The sequence below is a fragment of the Dendrobates tinctorius genome, unplaced genomic scaffold (genome assembly GCF_039654945.1).
Source record: "Dendrobates tinctorius isolate UK_male_01 unplaced genomic scaffold, ASM3965494v1 ptg000011l, whole genome shotgun sequence".
NCBI classification, from domain to species: Eukaryota; Metazoa; Chordata; class Amphibia; order Anura; family Dendrobatidae; genus Dendrobates; species Dendrobates tinctorius.
Genome location: NW_027361679.1, coordinates 63,743,744 through 63,763,577, shown reverse-complemented (window position 1 = coordinate 63,763,577; position 19,834 = coordinate 63,743,744). Strand labels below are relative to the sequence as shown.

At 45.7% G+C, this 19,834-nt stretch overlaps 1 protein-coding gene across 1 annotated transcript in view; it reads left to right on the top strand.

Moving 5' to 3' along the window:
• Nucleotides 1-19,295, top strand: part of CFAP299 (cilia and flagella associated protein 299) — an 887,436-nt gene extending 868,141 nt beyond the window's left edge. The window contains exon 6 of the mRNA XM_073543005.1: nucleotides 19,149-19,295. Within this exon, the coding sequence (XP_073399106.1) occupies nucleotides 19,149-19,244 (96 nt within the window). The 3' untranslated portion in view covers nucleotides 19,245-19,295. The remainder of the gene's footprint in view (nucleotides 1-19,148) is intronic.
• Nucleotides 19,296-19,834: the final 539 nt, after the last annotated feature.

The following is a 19,834-nucleotide window of genomic DNA, read 5'->3' as shown; positions in this document are numbered from 1 at the left end:
GTGTGCCTAAACATTGGATCTCCCCCACAAGTGACCCCATTTTGGAAACTAGACCCCCCAAGGAACTTATCTAGATGCATAGTGATCACTTTGAACCCCCAGGTGCTTCACAAATTGATCCGGAAAAAGTACTTTTTTTTCACAAAAATTTTCTTTTAGTCTCAGTTTTTTTCATTTTCACATGGGCAACAGGATAAAATGGATACTAAAATTTGTGGGGCAATTTCTCCTGAGTATACCGATACCTCATATGTTGTCATAAACCATTGTTTTGGCGCACGGCAGGGTCCGGAAGGGAAGGAGCGCCATTTGACTTTTTGAATGGAAAATTAGCTCCAATCGGACACCATGTCGCGTTTGGAGACCCCTGTGTGCCTAAACAGTGAAAACCCCCCACAAATGACACCATTTTGGAAACTAGACCCCTTAAGGAACTTATCTAGATGTGTAGTGAGCGCTTTGAACCTCCAAGTGCTTCACAAAAGTTTATAACGCAGAGCAGTGAAAATAAAAAAAACATTTTTTTTCCTCAAAAATGATTTTTTAGCACGCTATTTTTTATTTTCACATGGCTAACATGAGAAATTGGACCACAAAAGTTGTTGTCCAGTTTGCCCTGAGTACGCTGGTACCCCATATGTGGGGGGGACCACTGTTTGGGTACACGTCGGGACTCAGAAGGGAAGTAGTGACACTTTGAAATGCTGACTTTGATGGAATGGTCTGCGGGCATCATGTTGCCTTTGCAGAGCCCTTGATGTGAGTAAACTGTGGAAACACCCCAAAAGTGACCCCATTTTGGAAACTAGACCCCCCAAGGAACTTATCTAGATGTGTGATGAGCATCTTGAACCCCCAAGTGCTTCACAGAAGTTTATAACGCAGAGCCATGAAAATAAAAAATCATTTTTTTCCTCCAAAAAATGATTTTTAGCCCGCAATTTTTTTTCCATAAGGGTAACAGGACAAACTTGACAATAACTTTTGGGGTCCAATTTATCCTGAGTACGCTGGTATCCCATATGTGGGGGGAACCACTGTTTGGCACACGTCGGGGCTGGGAAAGGAAGTAGTGAGGTTTTGAAATGTCGACTTTATGGAATGGTCTGCGGGCGTTATGTTGCCTTTGCAGAGCCCCTGATGTGACTCAACTGTGGAAATCCCCCACAAGTGACCCCATTTTGGAAACTAGACCCCCCAAGGAACTTATCTAGATGTGTGGTGAGCACTTTGAACCCCTAAGTGCTTCACAGAAGTTTATAACGCAAAGCTGTAAAAATAGAAAAATGATTTTTTAGCTCGCAATTTTTTATTTTCACAAGGGTAAGAGGAGAAATTGGACCCCAAAAGTTGTTGTCCAATTTGTCCTGAGTACGCTGGTACCCTATATGTGGGGGTGAACCCTTGTTTGGGCACACGTCAGGGCTCGGAATGGAAGTAGTGACATTTTGAAATGCAGACTTTGATGGAATGGTCTGCGGTCGTCGTTACGTTTGCAGAGCCCCTGATGTGCCTAAACAGTAGAAACCCCCCACAAGTGACCCCATTTTGGAAACTAGACCTTTCAAGGAACTTATCTAGATGTCTGGTGAGCACTTTTAACCCCCAAGTGCTTCACAGAAGTTTATAACGCAGAGACGTGAAACATAAAAATCTTTTTTTTGTCGCAAAAATAATATTTTAGCCCCCAATTTTTTATTTTCCCATGGGTAACTGGAGAAATTAGACCCCCAAAGTTGTTGTGCAATTTGTCCTGAGTACGCTGATACCCCGTACAGTTGTGGCTAAAGGTATTGACACCCCTGCAATTCTGTCAGATAATACTCAGTTTCTTCCTGAAAATGATTGCAAACACAAATTCGTTGGTATTATCTTCATTTAATTTGTCTTAAATGGAAAAAACACAAAAAGAATTGTCCTAAAGCCAAATTGGATATAATTCCACACCAAACATAAAAAAGAGGGTGGACAAAAGTATTGGCACTGTTCGAAAAATCATGTGATGCTTCTCTAATTTGTGTAATTAACAGAACCTGTAACTTACCTGTGGCACCTAACAGGTTTTGGCAATAACTAAATCACACTTGCAGCCAGTTGACATGGATTAAAGTTGACTCAACCTCTGTCCTGTGTCATTGTGTGTACCACACTGAGCATGGAGAAATGAAAGAAGACCAAAGAACTGTCTGAGGACTTGAGAAACCACATTGTGAGGAAGCATGAGCAATCTCAAGGCTACAAGTCCATCTCCAAAGACCTGAATGTTCCTGTGTCTACTGTGCGCAGTGTCATCAAGAATTTTAACGCCCATGGCACTGTGGCTAACCTCCCTAGATGTGGACGGAAAAGAAAAATTGACAAGAGATTTCAACGCAAGATTGTGCGGATGTTGGATAAAGAACCTCGACTAACATCCAAACAAGTTCAAGCTGCCCTGCAGTCCGAGGGTACAACAGTGTCAACCCGTACTATCCGCCGGCGTCTGAATGAAAAGGGACTGTAGGACTGTATGGTAGGAGACCCAGGAAGACCCCACTTCTTACCCCGAGACATAAAAAAGCCAGGCTGGAGTTTGCCAAAACGTACCTGAAAAAGCCTAAAACGTTTTGGAAGAATGTTCTCTGGTCAGATGAAACAAAAGTAGAGCTTTTTGGGTAATGGCATCAACATAGAGTTTACAGGAGAAAAAAAGAGGCATTCAAAGAAAAGAACACAGTCCCTACAGTCAAACATGGCGGAGGTTCCCTGATGTTTTGGGGTTGCTTTGCTGCCTCTGGCACTGGACTGCTTGACTGTGTGCATGGCATTATGAAGTCTGAAGACTAATAACAAATTTTGTAGCATAATGTAGGGCCCAGTGTGAGAAAGCTGGGTCTCCCTCAGAGGTCATGGGTCTTCCAGCAGGACAATGACCCAAAACACACTTCAAAAAGCACTAGAAAATGGTTTGAGAGAAAGCACTGGAGACTTCTAAGGTGGCCAGCAATGAGTCCAGACCTGAATCCCATAGAACACCTGTGGAGAGATCTAAAAATGGCAGTTTGGAGAAGGCACCCTTCAAATATCAGGGACCTGGAGCAGTTTGCCAAAGAAGAATGGTCTAAAATTCCAGCAGAGCATTGTAAGAAACTCATTGATGGTTACCGGAAGTGGTTGGTTGCAGTTATTTTGGCTAAAGGTTGTGCAACCAAGTATTAAGCTGAAGGTGCCAATACTTTTGTCTGGCCCATTTTTGGAGTTTTGTGTGAAATGATTAATGTTTTGCTTTTTGATTCATTCTCTTTTGTGTTTTTTCATTTAAGACAAATTAAATGAAGATAATAATACCAAAGAATTTGTGTTTGCAATCATTTTCAGGAAGAAGCTGAGTATTATCTGACAGAATTGTAGGGGTGTCAATACTTTTGGCCACAACTGTATGTTGGGGTAAACCACTGTTTGGGCACACATCGGGGCTTGGAAGGGAGGGAGCACCATTTGACTTTTTGAACGCAAAATTGGCTGGAATCGATGGTGGCACCTTGTCACGTTTGGAGACCCCCTGATGTGCCTAAACAGTGGAAACCCCTCAATTCTAACCCCAACACACCCCTAACCACAACCCTAACTCCAACACACCCCTAACCCTAATCCCAACCCCAACTATAACCCTAACCACAAGCCTAACCCTAATCTTAACCCTAATACCAACCCTAGCCCAAATTCTAACCCTAACCCTAATTCCACCCTAACCCTAACTCCAATCCAAACCCTAATTCCAACCCTAACCCTAATTCCACCCTAACCCTAACCCTTATTCCAACCCTGACCCTAATTCCAACCCTAACCCTAATTCCAACCTTAACTCTAGCCCTAACCCTTGCCCTAACCCTAGCCCTAACCCTAGCCCTAACATTAATGGAAAAATAAAAATACAAATATTTTCTTTATTTTATTATATGTGCCTACCTATGTGGGTGATAGAGGGGGGTTTATTTACTTTTTATTTCATTTTGATCACTGTGAGAGTGATCAAAATGAATGAATCGAATCTGCAGCCGGCAGATTCGGGCGGGCGCACTGCGCATGCGCCCACCATTTTCCAATATAGCGGCGCCCATGATCTGGGACAGCGGGACATCGGGAGCGACAGCGGCACTCAGTAAGCACCAGGGGGTGGTTGAGAGGGTCATCACACTGCGGGGGGAGCGGAAGGAAGGCGGGGGGGCAGATGATGACAGCGGCAGCACATCGCCGCTGTCATTCAGTGGCGGGGGCCGATCGCCCCCGCCAGCCGGTGTGTGGGGGGTCAGGCAAATTTCTCCAGCCATGTCCGATGCTACTGCAGCATTGGCCATGGCTGGATTGTAATATTTCATCAATTTTCATTGATGAAATATTACTATCGCTCTGATTGGCTGTTTCACTTTTAACAGCCAATCAGAGCGATCGTAGCGATGTGGGGGGCGAAGCCACGCCCCCTGTGGTGAAGTTCAAAGCCCCCTTTATCTGCAGGTCGGGTGACCTTTCAGTGACAATGGTCACCCGACCCTCAGGGGGGCTTTAAAGTCATGACGCCACATAGGCGTCACTGGTCATAATGGCACAGGTTTTCATGATGCCTATGTGGCGTCATTGGTCGGGAAGGGGTTAAAAAAAGCCAAAATTTCTATGACACACTGTGAGCAATGTCAAGCCACATAAAGATATAGACAAAAGTATTTTTACTTTACACCCACCCTCTATGGTGTGAGAAAGTGAAAAAATAGAAAAAAGCTAGCGTGCCATTATTTTCTACATAAACATTGGTGGCAAATCATCCAATATATGTGTTGAATAAGTTAATGGATCAATCTCACCCAATTTCCATATGGAGCATAACATCAGGATCCTTCAGTGGTTCATTGTATCTCCTTTTCATAACCAGGGGGCATCTGGATAAACATATGTCCTGCTGTACCCTGTTGGAGCTTCTCCCCTTACAAGGGCAGTTACTTATATAGCGCCATCATATTCCACAGCGCTTTACAGACATTATCATCACTGTCTCCAATTGGGCTCACAATCTACAGGGTGGGCCATTTATATGGATACACCTAAATAAAATGAGAAAGGTTGGTGACCCAGATCGGCACGCTGAATTTGCAGAATGGGCAAAACAAAAATGGAACAGGACCCTCAGTTTACACAGAACATTATGTTCAGTGATGAGGCAAACTTTTTTGGGTGGGCCATTTATATGGATACACCTAAATAAAATGGTAATGGTGACAGTTTTCTTGTGTAGTGTGTCTTGCATTTAAATCTGCTGCAATGACCCGGGTACTGCGTTCACCAGACATCAACATAATTTCTATTCGCTCCTCACATGTTAACCTCTGCGACATGTCAATGGCTGTAAACAAAGAGAAACTTGTAAATAACTCCTGAAAGAATAAAGATAAATTAAAACCAAGCATACCATTGTTTTTCTTGTGAAATTCTCAATAAGATTGATGTGTCACATGACCCTCTTCCCATTGAAAAAAATAAAGTTGGATCCAAAATGGCCAACTTCAAAATGACCGCCATGGTTACCACCCATCTTGAAAAGTTTTGCCGCTCCCATACACTAATGTGCCACAAACAGGAAGTTGATATCACCAACCATTCCCATTTTATTTAGGTGTATCCATATAAATGGCCCACCCTGTAGATTCCCTATCAGTGTGTGTTTGTGTTTTTGAAGTGTGGGAGGAAACCAGATAACATGGAGGAAACCCACACAAGCACCGGGAGAGCATACAAACTCCTTGCAGATGTTGTCCTTGGTGGGATTTGAACTCAGGACTCCAGCATCATAAATAGTCAAATTGCAAAGTTCTTGTAAGCAAAATTAATTTACTTCTTTAGGATCGGCCTCCACTGCAGCTTCTATCAACAGTGGTCATTCTCTTAGTGAGGGAGGGCATTGCTTTGACATTCCTTCACATAGAGCAGGGGTGGGGAACCTCAGGCCCCAGGGCCATTTACGGCCCTCGATGACCTTTTATCAGGCCCCTGAGCAGATTCTCAGGGACCGCATTCTTGGGCAGGGAGCTGTATTTTGATTGCAACCAGCTCATTAATTTCTTCTTGCTCTGTTAGCACACACACGCAGTGTTCACTACTGAACACTGAAGATCATACAATGAAAGATTACGTCCTGACACCAGTGCCTGAGTCAGGATGTACTTTGTGGGCGGAGTTTGTACGGCCTCCGAAGGATGGTATAAATATCCAAATGGCCCGTGGCAGAAAAAGATTCCCCACCCCTGACATAGAGCTTGTAAGTAGTGCTCTGGTGTTTGCTGGTAAAGTTGAGCGAATATGTTCGGAATCTGTCACTGAATCTGAATTTGCCATATCCATGCCATCCTGGTACTCTATTCATGCTGAATTTATGTTTGATAATCAGTTCCTGACATATTCGGTAATTTCTACACCCATTGACTCCAATGAGGTACGGCTGTGTTGCAAAAACAATATTCGCTGCCAATCGTAATCGGAACCAAATTTTTAAAATTTAGCTCAACTCTACTTGCTGAATGGCTAGATCTGGCCAACGTCAGTGGTGCTACACTCCTCTAATCCTATCATCTAGAAGGAGAAGAGAGCAAAAAGTTCAGGCCAGCGATGATGCCGCTGGTCTGGACTGCCAATCAAGCAGGATCACACTGCCCCAAACAAGCATGAAGTTGCAAGACAGAGGAACGGTGTGCTCCTGCAGAAGAAATGAATAATCCCCCATTTATCTCTCCTTGGATGTGCCTTCAACACAGTTAAAGTGTTGTACAATAGTGTGAACTGGGACAAGAGAGTTACATTATTAAAAAAAAATACTAGGTATTTTGCATCTACAACCTGGCGGATTAAGCTGTGCAGATATTATTAAATATTATGGATCATGTTTACTAATCTGCAGCTGCTTCCTCCGCATGGTTCTTCTTCAAGGATACATTCAGATGTCTTCTTTACAATCCTAGTGCCAATATTTATATGAAGGAGCTTTGTACTTGTGCAAACATTGGATATTGAAGCTGTTAGAAGATCTGACTTGTTATTTTCGGGATAAACGTAAGAGAAACACAATACATGTATTATCTTTTCCTTAAGTGTGGTAATTGTAGCAGCATTATTGCTGTAGGCTACAGCTCCTAGGCAGCGAAATGCACGCTCTATACGTCAAAGTAAACTCGATTCCCATTTGTTTATTCTGATTTTCCAGCTGCAAACCTGAGCATACAAAAAGAATCGAGGCAGATTTCGGAACGCTAACAAAATGAGTGACATTAATTATGTCCACTGCATCTGGTGCTTTGCTTTTTTTTATTTTCCAGCTGAGAGCCTCTAATGGATTTGGTATATACAGATTGTTTACAAACAGGCTGTAACTGTACGCGGGCCGCCATTAGTACAGCTGAGGATTTAAGATTCATCATGTTATTGAAGGGCATCTAATGCGGCTTCTATTACATTCATCAGTGTTACTTCTAATACAACACTCACTCTCAAGTTTGCTATGAAAATACTCCCCAACTGTTTCCATTGTATACATATTTATGGAAAAGGCAAAAATTCATCTAAATGTAGACTTTCATCGAATCATAGAATCGTAGAGTTGGAAGGGACCTCCTGGGCCATCTGGTCCAACCCCCTGCTCAAAGCAGGATTCGCTAAATCATCCCAGTCAGATGTCTGTCCAGCCTCTATTTGAAGACTTCCATTGAAGGAGAACTCACCACTTCTCGTGGCAGCCTGTTCCACTCATTGATCACTCTAACTGTCGATAAACATTTCTTCTGTTTTAGAGCTATATAAAGCAAAAGGATTATCTAACGAAGATCCGGTCTTTGGTGCTGCTAGCATTCAAAGTTTCCAACTAGCACTTAGTGATTGCTCAGAAACTTTACCTACAAATTGCAGGCAACTAAATCCCCCAGTGATTGTTCATGGATGTCCATTTCCATACTGGACATGTTGCAGATTTCTCCCGTCGTTAATGTCCCTCTGTTGCTGAAATGGTCTCTTTCTTTTCAACAAACGTTATATACCCAACAGTAGAAACAAATATAAGAAACTGTGTAATACAGTTGTGGCCAAAATGCTGCAATGCTGTCAGATAATACTCAGTTTCTTCCTGAAAATGATTGGAAACACAAATTCTTTGGTATTATTATCTTCTATGGTATTATTATCTTCATTTAATTTGTATTAAATGAAAAAACACAAAAAGAATTGGGTGACAGGACAATTGTGTACAAGATAATTGTGTACGGACTATTGTGTACAGACAATTGTGTACAATGACAATTGTGTACAAGCCAATTGTGTACAATGACAATTGTGTACAAGGCAATTGTGTACAAGGCAATTGTGTATGGGCAATTGTGTACGGACAATTGTGTACAAGGCAATTGTGTACGGACAATTGTGTACAAGGCAATTGTGTACAAGGCAATTGTGTCCGGGCAATTGTGTACGGACAATTGTGTACAAGGCAATTGTGTACAAGGCAATTGTGTACGGGCAATTGTGTACAAGGTCATGGAACCGTGTACAAGAGGCAATTGTGTACGGACAATTGTGTACAAGGCAATTGTGTACGGGCAATTGTGTACGGACAATTGTGTACAAGGCAATTGTGTACGGGCAATTGTGTACAAGGTCATGGAACCGTGTACAAGAGGCAATTGTGTACGGACAATTGTGTACAAGGCAATTATTTGTGTACAGGCCACTTGTACAGGCCACTTTCACACTGACGCTTACTTTCGGTTTCAGTACTGACCCCTTGCAACTTTCACCATGACTTTTACTTGTTGTGTACAGGCCACTTGTACAGGCCACTTTCACAATGACGCTTACTTTCACTTTCATTACTCACCCCTTGCAACTTTCACCATGACTTTTACTATGAGCAAGTCTGAAAAAGACAAAGATAATTGTACAGGCCACTTTCACACTGACGCTTACTTTCGGTTTCATTACTCACCCCTTGCAACTTTCACCATGACTTTTACTATGAGCAAGTCTGAAAAAGACAAAGATGTCCTTAGGCTTGGGGGACACGAGTATATCCTGCACAGGACACGTGATGACAGCATCAAAGAATGGCGGTGCAGGCAAGTCAACAAATTCAAGTGTCCCGCACGCATGCACACATCTGGAGCCGCGATTGTTAAACAGCCGACTGAGCACAGTCACTCTGCAGATCCAGTTCAAGCTGAAGCCAGAGCTACAATGGCTGCTCTGAGGCAAGAAGCAATCAGCTCTCAAGCATCTACTAGAAGCATTGTTGGACAGGTTCTTCGAGACAGGTCTGATGACGTGTTGTCTCGAATGCCCAAGCGAAGTGACGTTGAGCGAAATACACGTCGGGTCAGGCAGCGAGCAAACACCATGCTGGCTCCTCCTCAAAGCATCAATTTTGCTATCCCCCAGGAATACAGCGACATCATTTTATATGACTCTGCAAGAGATGACCCCCAAAGGATTCTTGTCATTGGTAGCAATGAACTGTTGCCTTATTTCGAAAGAGGAGACACATGGTTTGGCGATGGAACGTTCAAGGTGGTGCCAACCATGTTCTTTCAGCTGTATTCTCTCCATGCAAAAGTCGGCAACTCCTATCCTCCCCTGATCTACTGCCTGCTGCCAAACAAGACTGGTCCAACCTATCGTCGAATGATCACGGCGCTCAAAGGGTTGATGCCAGGTGCAAATCCCCAGAAAATTCTTCTTGACTTTGAGATGGCAGCAATGTCAGCTTTCCAAGATGAGTTTCCAGCTGCAGCGATTTCTGGCTGCTTCTTTCATCTGAGCCAGTCCATTATTCGAAAGGTCAATGAGCTGGGCCTAAAGGCTGAATTTGAGGCTGAGGATGGAGAGTTCAATCTCAAGGTAAAATCTTTGGCCTCCTTGGCGTTTGTCCCACCAGCCGAAGTAAGTGCAAGGTATGACGAACTAGCCCAAATCTTCCCTGATGATGATGCTACCAATCAGCTCCTCTCCTACTTTGAGCATACCTACGTTAGGGGGCCAGGAGTAGGTGGACGCTTTCGAAACGCAAGGTTTACTCCAGAGGTCTGGAATCATTATGCTGACGCTTTGGCCTCTGCCCCCAAGACCACGAATTGCTGCGAGGGGTTTCATAACGCCTTACAAGCACTCTTTCTTTGTGCTCATCCTACCGTGTGGAAACTGTTCAACGGACTCATTAGTGACATGGCAATTCATAGACTTACAGCCCAGAATGCTGAGGTACTGAATGTTGAGCATCCACGAAGCAAGTATGTCCAGCTAGCTGAACGACTGCGTGTGAAAGTGGCTGATTATCACAATCAAGGAGACAAGCTGCGGTATCTACGAGCGATCAGCAACATGCAGGCACGATAGACAAGACCAGCAATATTTGTAGAATAAGAATAGAAGAAGCTTTGAAACTGTTATTCAATAAGCAATCTTACGTTAAAATCAATGATGAATATAGTATTTTCTTTTTTTGGACGTTTAATTTTTTGTTTTCCCTATACTTGTCTGTAAATAATCGTCCGTACACAATTGTCCTTGTACACAATTGTCCTTGTACACAATTGCCCTGTACACAATTGTCTGTACACAATTGTCCTTGTACACAATTGCCCTGTACACAATTGTCCTTGTACACAATTGCCCTGTACACAATTGTCTGTACACAATTGTCCTTGTACACAATTGTCCTTGTACACAATTGCCCTGTACACAATTGATTAGCCTTGTACACAATTGTCCTTGGACACAATTGGCCTGTACACAATTTTCTGTACACAATTGTCCGTACACAATTATCTTGTACACAATTGTCATGGAACCAAAGAATTGTCCTAAAGCCAAATTGGATATAATTCCACACCAAACATAAAAAAGAGGGTGGACAAAAGTATTGGCACTGTTCGAAAAATCATGTGATGCTTCTCTAATTTGTGTAATTAACAGCACCTGCAACTTATCTGTGGCACCTAACAGGTGTTGGCAATAACTAAATCACACTTGCAGCCAGTTGACATGGATTAAAGTTGACTCCCCCACCTACCCGGTGTCCCAGGTAGTGGACCTCACTCATACCCAGCTGGCATTTTTCCAGCTTAATGGTCAAGCCTGCTCGCTGGATCTGCCTGAGCACCTGCGCCAGGTGCTCTAGGTGATCCTCCCAGGTGGGACTTAAGATGGCGATGTCATCTAGGTACGCCATCGCATACCCTTCCAGTCCCTCGAGCAGCGTGTTGACCATCCTCTGAAAAGTGGCAGGGGCATTCTTCATGTTGAATGGCATCACCGTGGACACGTACAGTCCGAATGGGGTGATAAAGGCAGAGGGTTCCGGTGCCCCAGGGGTCAGGGGAATCTGCCAATACCCCCGCTCAGATCCATGATGGTCAGGTGCCTGGCCCCGGCCAGCTGATCGAGCAGGTCATCGATGCATGGTATTGGGTACACATCGGTGACCGTCACAGCGTTGAGCCCGGCAACTTGGTTGGGGGCCGAGGGGAAGCACTACAGGTGAAGCCCATGCGCTGTTGGACACTTGGATCACCCCCAGCCTCAGCATCTCGTCTATCTCTTGGCGCATGTGCTGCTGCACCTCAAGAGAGACCCGATATGCTGAACGCCGGATCGGGGGGTGATTGCCAGTGTCCACATCATGGATGGCTGTCTCAGTCCTTCCGGGCATGCTGCTGAACAGCTCCCGAAAGGGGTGTAGGGTGACTCCCAGCTGGGAGCGATGGTCCTCCGAGAGCTGGTGGCCAACCCCCACATCCTCGATGGATCCACCCGCCTTGGCTTGGGTGAGCAGATCCAGGAGGGTTTCTACCTCTCCTTCCTCAGAAAGGTTGCACACTGGGTGGGCACAAGCCTCCTGCTCTTGATGGGCCTTCATCATGTTCACGTGGAAGGCCTTCCTCCTTCCACGGGCGTGGTCCAGGGTTACCAGATAGGTGACAGCGTTGAGCCGCTGATGCACGAGGTATGGACCCTCCCAGGCCGCCTGAAGCTTGTTTTGAGGTACGGGGACCAGTACACACACCTTTTCACCCACCTGGTAGGTCCGCTCACAAGCATTCTGGTCGTACCACCGCTTCTGGTCAGCCTGGGCTTGGGCCATATTGTCATGCACCAGCCGTGTCAAGGCCATCATTCTGTCCCGGAAGCGCACGACATATTCAATGACCGACACACCAGGGATGGCCAAATCCCCTTCCCATGCTTCCTTCACCAGAGCAAGGGGCCCCCGTACACATCGCCCGTACAGGAGCTCAAAGGGGGAGAACCCCGTTGAGGCCTGTGGGACCTCCCGGTAGGCAAACAGCAGGTGTGGGAGAAACCGCTCCCAGTCTCTCCCGTGGTAGTCGACCAACATCGTCAGCATCTACTTTAAGGTGCTATTGTACCGCTCACACAGGCCATTGGTCTGTGGGTGGTACGGGCTGGCTACCAGATGTTGCACCTGTACCTGCTTATAGAGAGACTCCATCAGCTGCGACATGAACTGGGTCCCTCTGTCGGTGAGCATTTCCTGGGGAAACCCCACTCTGGAGAAAATCTCCAGTAAGGCAGTGGCCACTTTGTCAGCCCGAATGGACGACAAAGCTACCGCCTCCGGGTACCGGGTGGCATAGTCCACTACCGTTAGTATGAAGCATTTCCCAGAGCGGCTGGGAGTGGACAGAGGTCCAATGAAATCCACAGCCACCCTCGAGAAAGGCTCTTTGATGATGGGCAGAGTTACCAGTGGGGCTTTGGGGCGCCGCCCCGCCTTCCCCACCCTCTGACAGGTGTCACACGAACGGCAGTAGGCAATCACCTTGGTCCTCATTCCTGGCCAGTAGAAATGCTAAGCTAGCCTGGGCCTGGTTTTAGCGATCCCTAGGTGTCCGGCCATGGGAACTTCGTGTGCGATCCGCAACAATTCTGCCCTGAACGGATAGGGTACCACTAACTGTCGGTCCCTGGGAAACGCCTCCGGTGAACTCTGCTGGACAGTTACCCGGTACAGTCGTCCCTGGTCCCAGACCATTCGCTCGCGGTCGGACTCCAGGGGAGGCTGTGCCGCCTGCTCCTTGAGAGCTTTCAGGCTAGCATCAGCTTCCAATGCTGCCTGAAATCCCTGACTCGATGTGGCAAGAATTGATGAAACTGCCACATCCTCTGTCAGCTCCCCGGGATCTGTCTCCTGGCCGCTGTCTGACTCGGCAGCCACTTGGTCGGAGAGGGGGAAACTGTCAGGGCTCCGGCGCTCCTACTCCTGGTAACGGCGGCCACGACCACTGAGACCACAGGTAGCGCCTGCTTTCCCTCGGCCCCCAACCAAGTTGCCGGGTGAGGCAGACTTCCCTGGCCTCCTGACATCCCAGATGTGGGGAACTCCTACCTTGGGGTCTTACCTGGTGGATCCTCTCCCGGGACACCCCCTCCCCCCATGGCCTATTCCTCTTTCTGCAGAGGCCCTAGACTCAGCAGGCTGGATTCACTTAGGGGCCCTACACTGCCCATAGCAGCCCCTCCCTCCACCTCTGATCTCTACCCTGCAGTCTTCTCACCTGTCCTCACTGTGAGCCATGTGTGTGTAGTGTCAGTGCATGGCTTACCATCAGGTTTCACTCCCTCCTCCACTGTTGGAGGCACATTCAACACATTAATAATTAGCATTCCCAGTAGAGTCATGACATTCTTGGGGAGCCGGACTTGGGGGTTCAATGGCCACATACTGTGACACTAGCCGCCCCAAATCGGTCCCAATCAACACATTGGCAGGAATATTAGGCATTACTCCCACCTCCACTGTTGGAGACACATTCAACACATTAACATTAGCAGTCACACTAGAGTCATGACATTCTTGGGGAGCCGGACTTGGGTTTCAGTGGCCACATACTGAGACACTAGCTGCCTCAAATCGGTCCCAAGCAACACATTTGCAGGAATATTTGGCGTTACTCCTTCCTCCCGCATTCCCCCCCGGCGCCCCAGTCCAAAAACACCTTGGTGACGGGCAGCGCCGGTTCAACACCTCCAATTCCGGAAATGGAAAGGGTTTTCCCAGGCACCAAGTCTTGAGGGGACACCACCTCAGGATGTACAAGAGTTCGTTCAGCGCCGCTGTCCCGCAGTCCCATGACCGCTGAGCTGCCGATGGTGACGGGTTGGTAATTGTCCAGGGACCTCCCACACACAATACAGTGGATGGTTTCTGGGACAGGGATGGGGCCTTCTGGCGCTGGGGAAATGCAGCCTTAAAGTGTCCCGGCTGGTTGCAATGATGACAACGTCTGGGTTCTGCTCCTGACCTGGAGAGGGCAGCAGGGGGTACACCCCTTGCACTCTGTGGGCTGGGGGGACAGGGGCAAGATTGGGCTTACCCCCTCTCCAGGTGCTGCTGGCAGGCTTCTTTGGCATAGTCATCTGCCAGGGTGTAGCAGGCTGTAGCAGAAGCCCCCTTTGGTTTCCGGTCACGGAGGAACTGCTGGAGGTCCTCTGGGCAGTTCCACAAGAACTGCTCCGTGACAAACAGTTCCTGGACCTCCTGGCGGGTGGTGAGCTCTAGACCCGAGGTCCAGTGCTCCGCAGATCTCAGGAGTGCCCACATGTGGTCGGTCCAGGTGTCCTTTGAGCCCCGCTGCAGGCTCCGGAACTTCCTGCGGTACGACTCCGGGGTGAGTTTGTAGTGCTGGATCAGGGCCCGCTTGATGCTGTTGTAGTCCTGCTCCTCCCCAGCAGGTAAGTCCCCCAAAACTTCCAGGGACTTACCCCTCAAATGGGGGGTCAGTTACCTTGTCCACTGATCCAGAGCCAGAAGGTGTTGGAGGCAGGTTCTCTCAAAGGCCAGCAGAAAGGAATCCAGGTCTCCATCCTTTTCAAGCAGGGGGAAGTCCTTCGCCTGGACCTTGGAAGCCTTGGTCCACGGTGGGGCTGGAGCGTCCAGCGGGAGCCCGTGCTGAGCCATCTCCAGTCGGTGCCGGTGTTCTGCAGCTTCACGGCGTTCTGCAGCCTGCAGCACACATTCAGCATGCTCACGCTCTGCCGCTGCTTGCTTTTGCTCTGCTGCTTTCTCTGCCGCCGCTTGCTCACGCTATGCTGCTTTCTCTGCCGCCACCAGGAGTCTGTCATGGGCGGCGTCGTTACCAGCCTCGAGCTGTGCCATAGCCGCTTGGAAAAGGGCCTCCGATCTGGACAGGCTGGGGCGGACAGGTGGTGGACAGTCCACTGCGAGACTGAGCACAGGGGTCTGGCTCCTTGGAGAGCCCTGGCTGAGCTCCCCCTTGCCTTCCATGGTATTGTCCTCCACCACCTCATAGACCATAGCATTGGCCTCCCCCTTTGCCTTACTCCTGGTGCCTTTCGCTATCTTGGGAACCTCTGGTTACTGACACAGCTGCAACCCTGACCTCGCACACAACTTATTATATTTGCACTCTGACCGTCTAGTGCTGGGCTGACCTTAAGACCCCAGCAGTGAAAGTTACCGCTGGTAGTCTCTAGTGTCTGGGAGTAGGGGTCCCACGCACACTATTACTCTGATCTCACCGCTGCCACCAATGTGGGGGAAACAGGACCCGTTCCTCCCACGTCACCAATGTGACGTAACTACACAGGCACAGCTCTCCGGCGCCCCCTTTGTCTCTCAGGTCAGTAAGGGAGCTGCACCTAGAGCAAATGGCCGCCGGGGAGGATGTCCTGTTACCCGCTGGGTATTCTAAGTTTCATAATCAGAGTAAAAGCATCAGCCCAAGATTAATTTTATAGTTTAATTGCCTTAAGGGCGAACTAGATAATTACAGAAATATACAGTAAGCTATACAATGGAATTACAATGGATTTGCAGTCAGAGTAAAATATAACAATAAGGGTACAAGACTTAGAGATATTAAGCTGGAGGTCAATTTACCAGATTGTAGGTTGCATGTGGGTGCTGGGAGCTCTGCAGTCCACAGCTACAAGAATCTTAGTTGCTGGACAGACCCCAAAGCATGGGCCGCTGCTCTCCTTGGCAGATCTCTCCCCAGTTCCTTCTTTGATTATCATCGTCTGGTTCTTCTGTGAGTGTGTGAGACTCTCTGCCATGTGCTGCTAGTTAAGCACGCTAGGTTCCTCCCCCTGTGTCAGAGGGTGGGCTAATAATCTCCACCCTTTAGCTCCCTGCAGAACTTATTCCCAATATCTAAGAAAGGGGGTAACTCAAAAGCATGATCGGATCAGGACATGAGAGGTACCAGTGAATGCGGTTTGTTTTGCCTGTCGTGTGGAGAGCAAACATGACCCCATTGGGTCCCTGTGGGGGCCAATCTATGTATATCAGGCCCCAGAACCCTCACCGCCTCAGGAGTCGCACTGCCAGATGCGCAATTTCCTCAGGGTCACTCGGATATTTTTCATAAGTCCATAACTTGAAAGATGTGCTCATAATCCATGATCCAAGGATGGAGCCGGAGAGGTTGGGAGAGACAATGGATGTGTATTCCTGTGTCTAGCTGACAGGTATATTCTAATTGAGGCCCCCAGGCGCCTCCCTGCCCCATGCTGATGTGGCTCCTACTTATGCTTTGAAGTTCTGTTTTGGGCCTTATCTCATTATCATACTAAAAAGCCTTGCTAATCAACATTGGGCACTAAATCCTGCTTTCTTCAATATGCATACAGGCCCTGGGGGGGTAGGAGCAGTTAACTCCTTCATCACATCTCCCTGTAATTCTTGTGAACTCAGACCAAAATGGACAGGCCAAGCTCAGACATGAGGCAAGCATTAGGCCCCATATCCAAGATGACGGCTGCTCCTTCATCACACTAACCCCATAGCCATATTGTAAGTAAACACACAGCCACAATAAAGTCCTGTACTGAATCAAAAAACACATCATTTTACTTTTTAATTTAAAAATAAAAAACAAACTTATACTCACTTTTCGCCCATTAAATTGAAGCTCTCATCCCCTGTAAAAAAAATAAAAAATAAAATAATAAACAATAATACTCACCTAAAGTATCTTATAGACTTCTCTCTTGAGGCGGCTGTGGGTTGCTATTTTTAAGCTGGGGAGGTCCAATATCCATGGCTAATCACCAGCCTGAGATTACCAGCCCCCAGCTGCCTGCTTTAGTTTGGCTCGCTGTCAAAAATGAGGGGGGACACTACCCCATTTTTTAAAATTATTTAAATATTAAAAAAAGCTGCATGAAAAACCCTCTATTCTTGATAATGAGAAAAAATAAAGCTGACAGCTGAGGGTTGCAGCCCACAGCTGTCATTTTTGCTATACTGGTTATCAAAAAGAGAGGGAACCATGCCATTTAAAAAAAATTAATTTATTTATAGCGCAGGCACTGGCTTATGAATACTCCCATTAACTGCCACCTACTCTTACTGTTATCAGCGACAGTAGGCAGAGGCTGAGGGGAGTAGTACTCCCAACAGTCGACGCCTGTGACTGTAGGTAAACTTTTTATGTCCGGTCAAAAGCTGCTGGCTTACACAGCTTTCTGACCAGCGGTAATAATTTTACTGACGATGAGGACCAGTGTTTTCCATGCTGGCGCCCGAACCAAACTTTTTTTGATTGTTTGTCCAAACCCGCCGGTCCTGAACATCCAGGTGTTCGCCAATCACTATTTGTGACTCTAGGATCCAGGGCTCCGGTGCCACTGTGTCTCTTGTAACCATTATAATTATACCCCTGATTATAGTGCTCATTAATCCGCTAGATAAACATTATGGTCCTTATTCAGCATTGCCTTTCCACCATTTTTTTTGTATGTGACTACCTCAAGGTTAGCGACTTTTTGATTTGGGACAAATTCATCATACAATTTGCCTTTTTTCAAGTTGCCTTTTATTGTTTAGTTAATTTTCAGATTATTACATCAATGTGGGCTTGTATTAGATAAGTTTATGAAATACGACTTTTTTAAACGGTAACAAAATGTTACTCATCTTTATGCTAGCTTCCCCCCAAAGTGATTTTATGAATGCCCGTCATTTTTGCTCATTTTTGTGATATCTTGTAGGTTTTCCTTCTAAACATTCTCAAAAATGTTAAAGACTTATAAAGACAATTTTGGGTTTTGCACAAATATCTTGAATCGAGTGCATCAGTTTGATGAATTTGGTGCAACAAACAGCTGCTAAAACTAAGTAAAAAAAGAGTAGAAACGAAAAAAAAAGGAAGCGATCAATCTTTTTTTAACTAATTCTTGTCTTTTAATATTTTGACTCAAATTTAAGAAAGTACAACAATCCCAGGTTCATGTGCAATAAAAATACAATGCTATCAGTACATTTATCTCAAGCAAGGTCATCCCAAAAATAATTCGTGTCAATTCAATAAAAAGAAAATTCGTCTGTTCCTCTAAAACTCCACATTAAGAGGAAGTGGATAGAATAAACACAAAATCCCAAAAGTTGTCTTAGAATTAATTGAACAAAATTTATTGCCATAAAAAAAAATCACATAATTATAATACAAATCTATAGTAACCTCAAGAATTGAGGGACACGAGATGCTACTGACACCTTTAAACACACTATGGAGTAGGTAGAGTGAAACTTGCTAATATAGGGCAAATATACAAAATTAATTAAAGTGCAAGAGGGAACAATAATATGATACTACACAAATAGCGTCCATAAGCAAAGTGAAGCCTGTGCAATAGACCAATCAATAGAGTAGCTCTATAGTTCCACAACATTCTGCATAAGACGCCACAGCTTAAATTATAAAGAAGACTCCACGCAATGTTACTTACTTCAGTGTGTGGAGTTCGTGCCGTGTTTCGTCCACATTTCTTCAGGGGGCTTTCAGTACATTGAAGTAAGAGAACAGCCCTTTCGGCACTCACAAAACGTGTCTTTAATATGCTTTATTCCAATGTTTGGCAGTTAAACAGGAAGAATAGCACTCCGTCAGGCCAAAGCCTTTTTTGTGTTCGCTCATCCTTCGTCAAGGCCTCCTCTTTTATTATATTCATGTGCATTGTGCTAGTAAGAATAAAATGTACTATTGTTTTTGTAGGAATAATTGTACTAGCTGCAATATTGCATGGACATTACTGTTGTCAAATAGCCTAATAATATAAATACATGTGACATTGAAAGCTGACTTATGTTTTATCAATTTTAGGCCTCACCAGGAGACAATTCATCCCGGACGCCTATCCAGACCGATCTTTATATCCAAGCTGTTATCTATGACCACATCACTCGCCGGAAAACTTAAACTGAAGAAACAAACTTTGCCTGTGCTTATTAAATAAATGCTTGCACTTAAGGAGTGTTTCTTGTGTCCATTGTAGATAATATTCTGGCTCTTTACATAAATTTTACTACACTAAGTGTCATTATTACTAATTTACAGCATATCTTCCCACACAGGGCATCCATGGATGCTCTTATGACTGAGCACACATTAAGGAATATCACTCTCTTGGAATCAATCTCCATGACATTGTAAACATGACCAATGTTCAGAATACATGAAAGGGTAATGTGAAAACATTTCCTTACTTTGAGTTATAAGCTATTTTTTCCAAATGGTAACTTTGCAGCTGGTGGGAGTACCCTTTATCGTATTTAGCTATACTGTTCTTTCTAATCCTCATAGTGATTATTTGCTTTCCTCTGCTGCTCACATAATATTATCAGATAAATATAATTTCTGATTCATCATCATATTGTGAAGGGTTTCCTTCATGGACACAATATCTGCTCATATGCCTAATTTAGCTATAGGGGCATGATACAGAAGGGTCACCCAATCAGGTTCCCTTGGGTGAAACAGGACAGAGAGGCACTGAATTCAAGCAACTC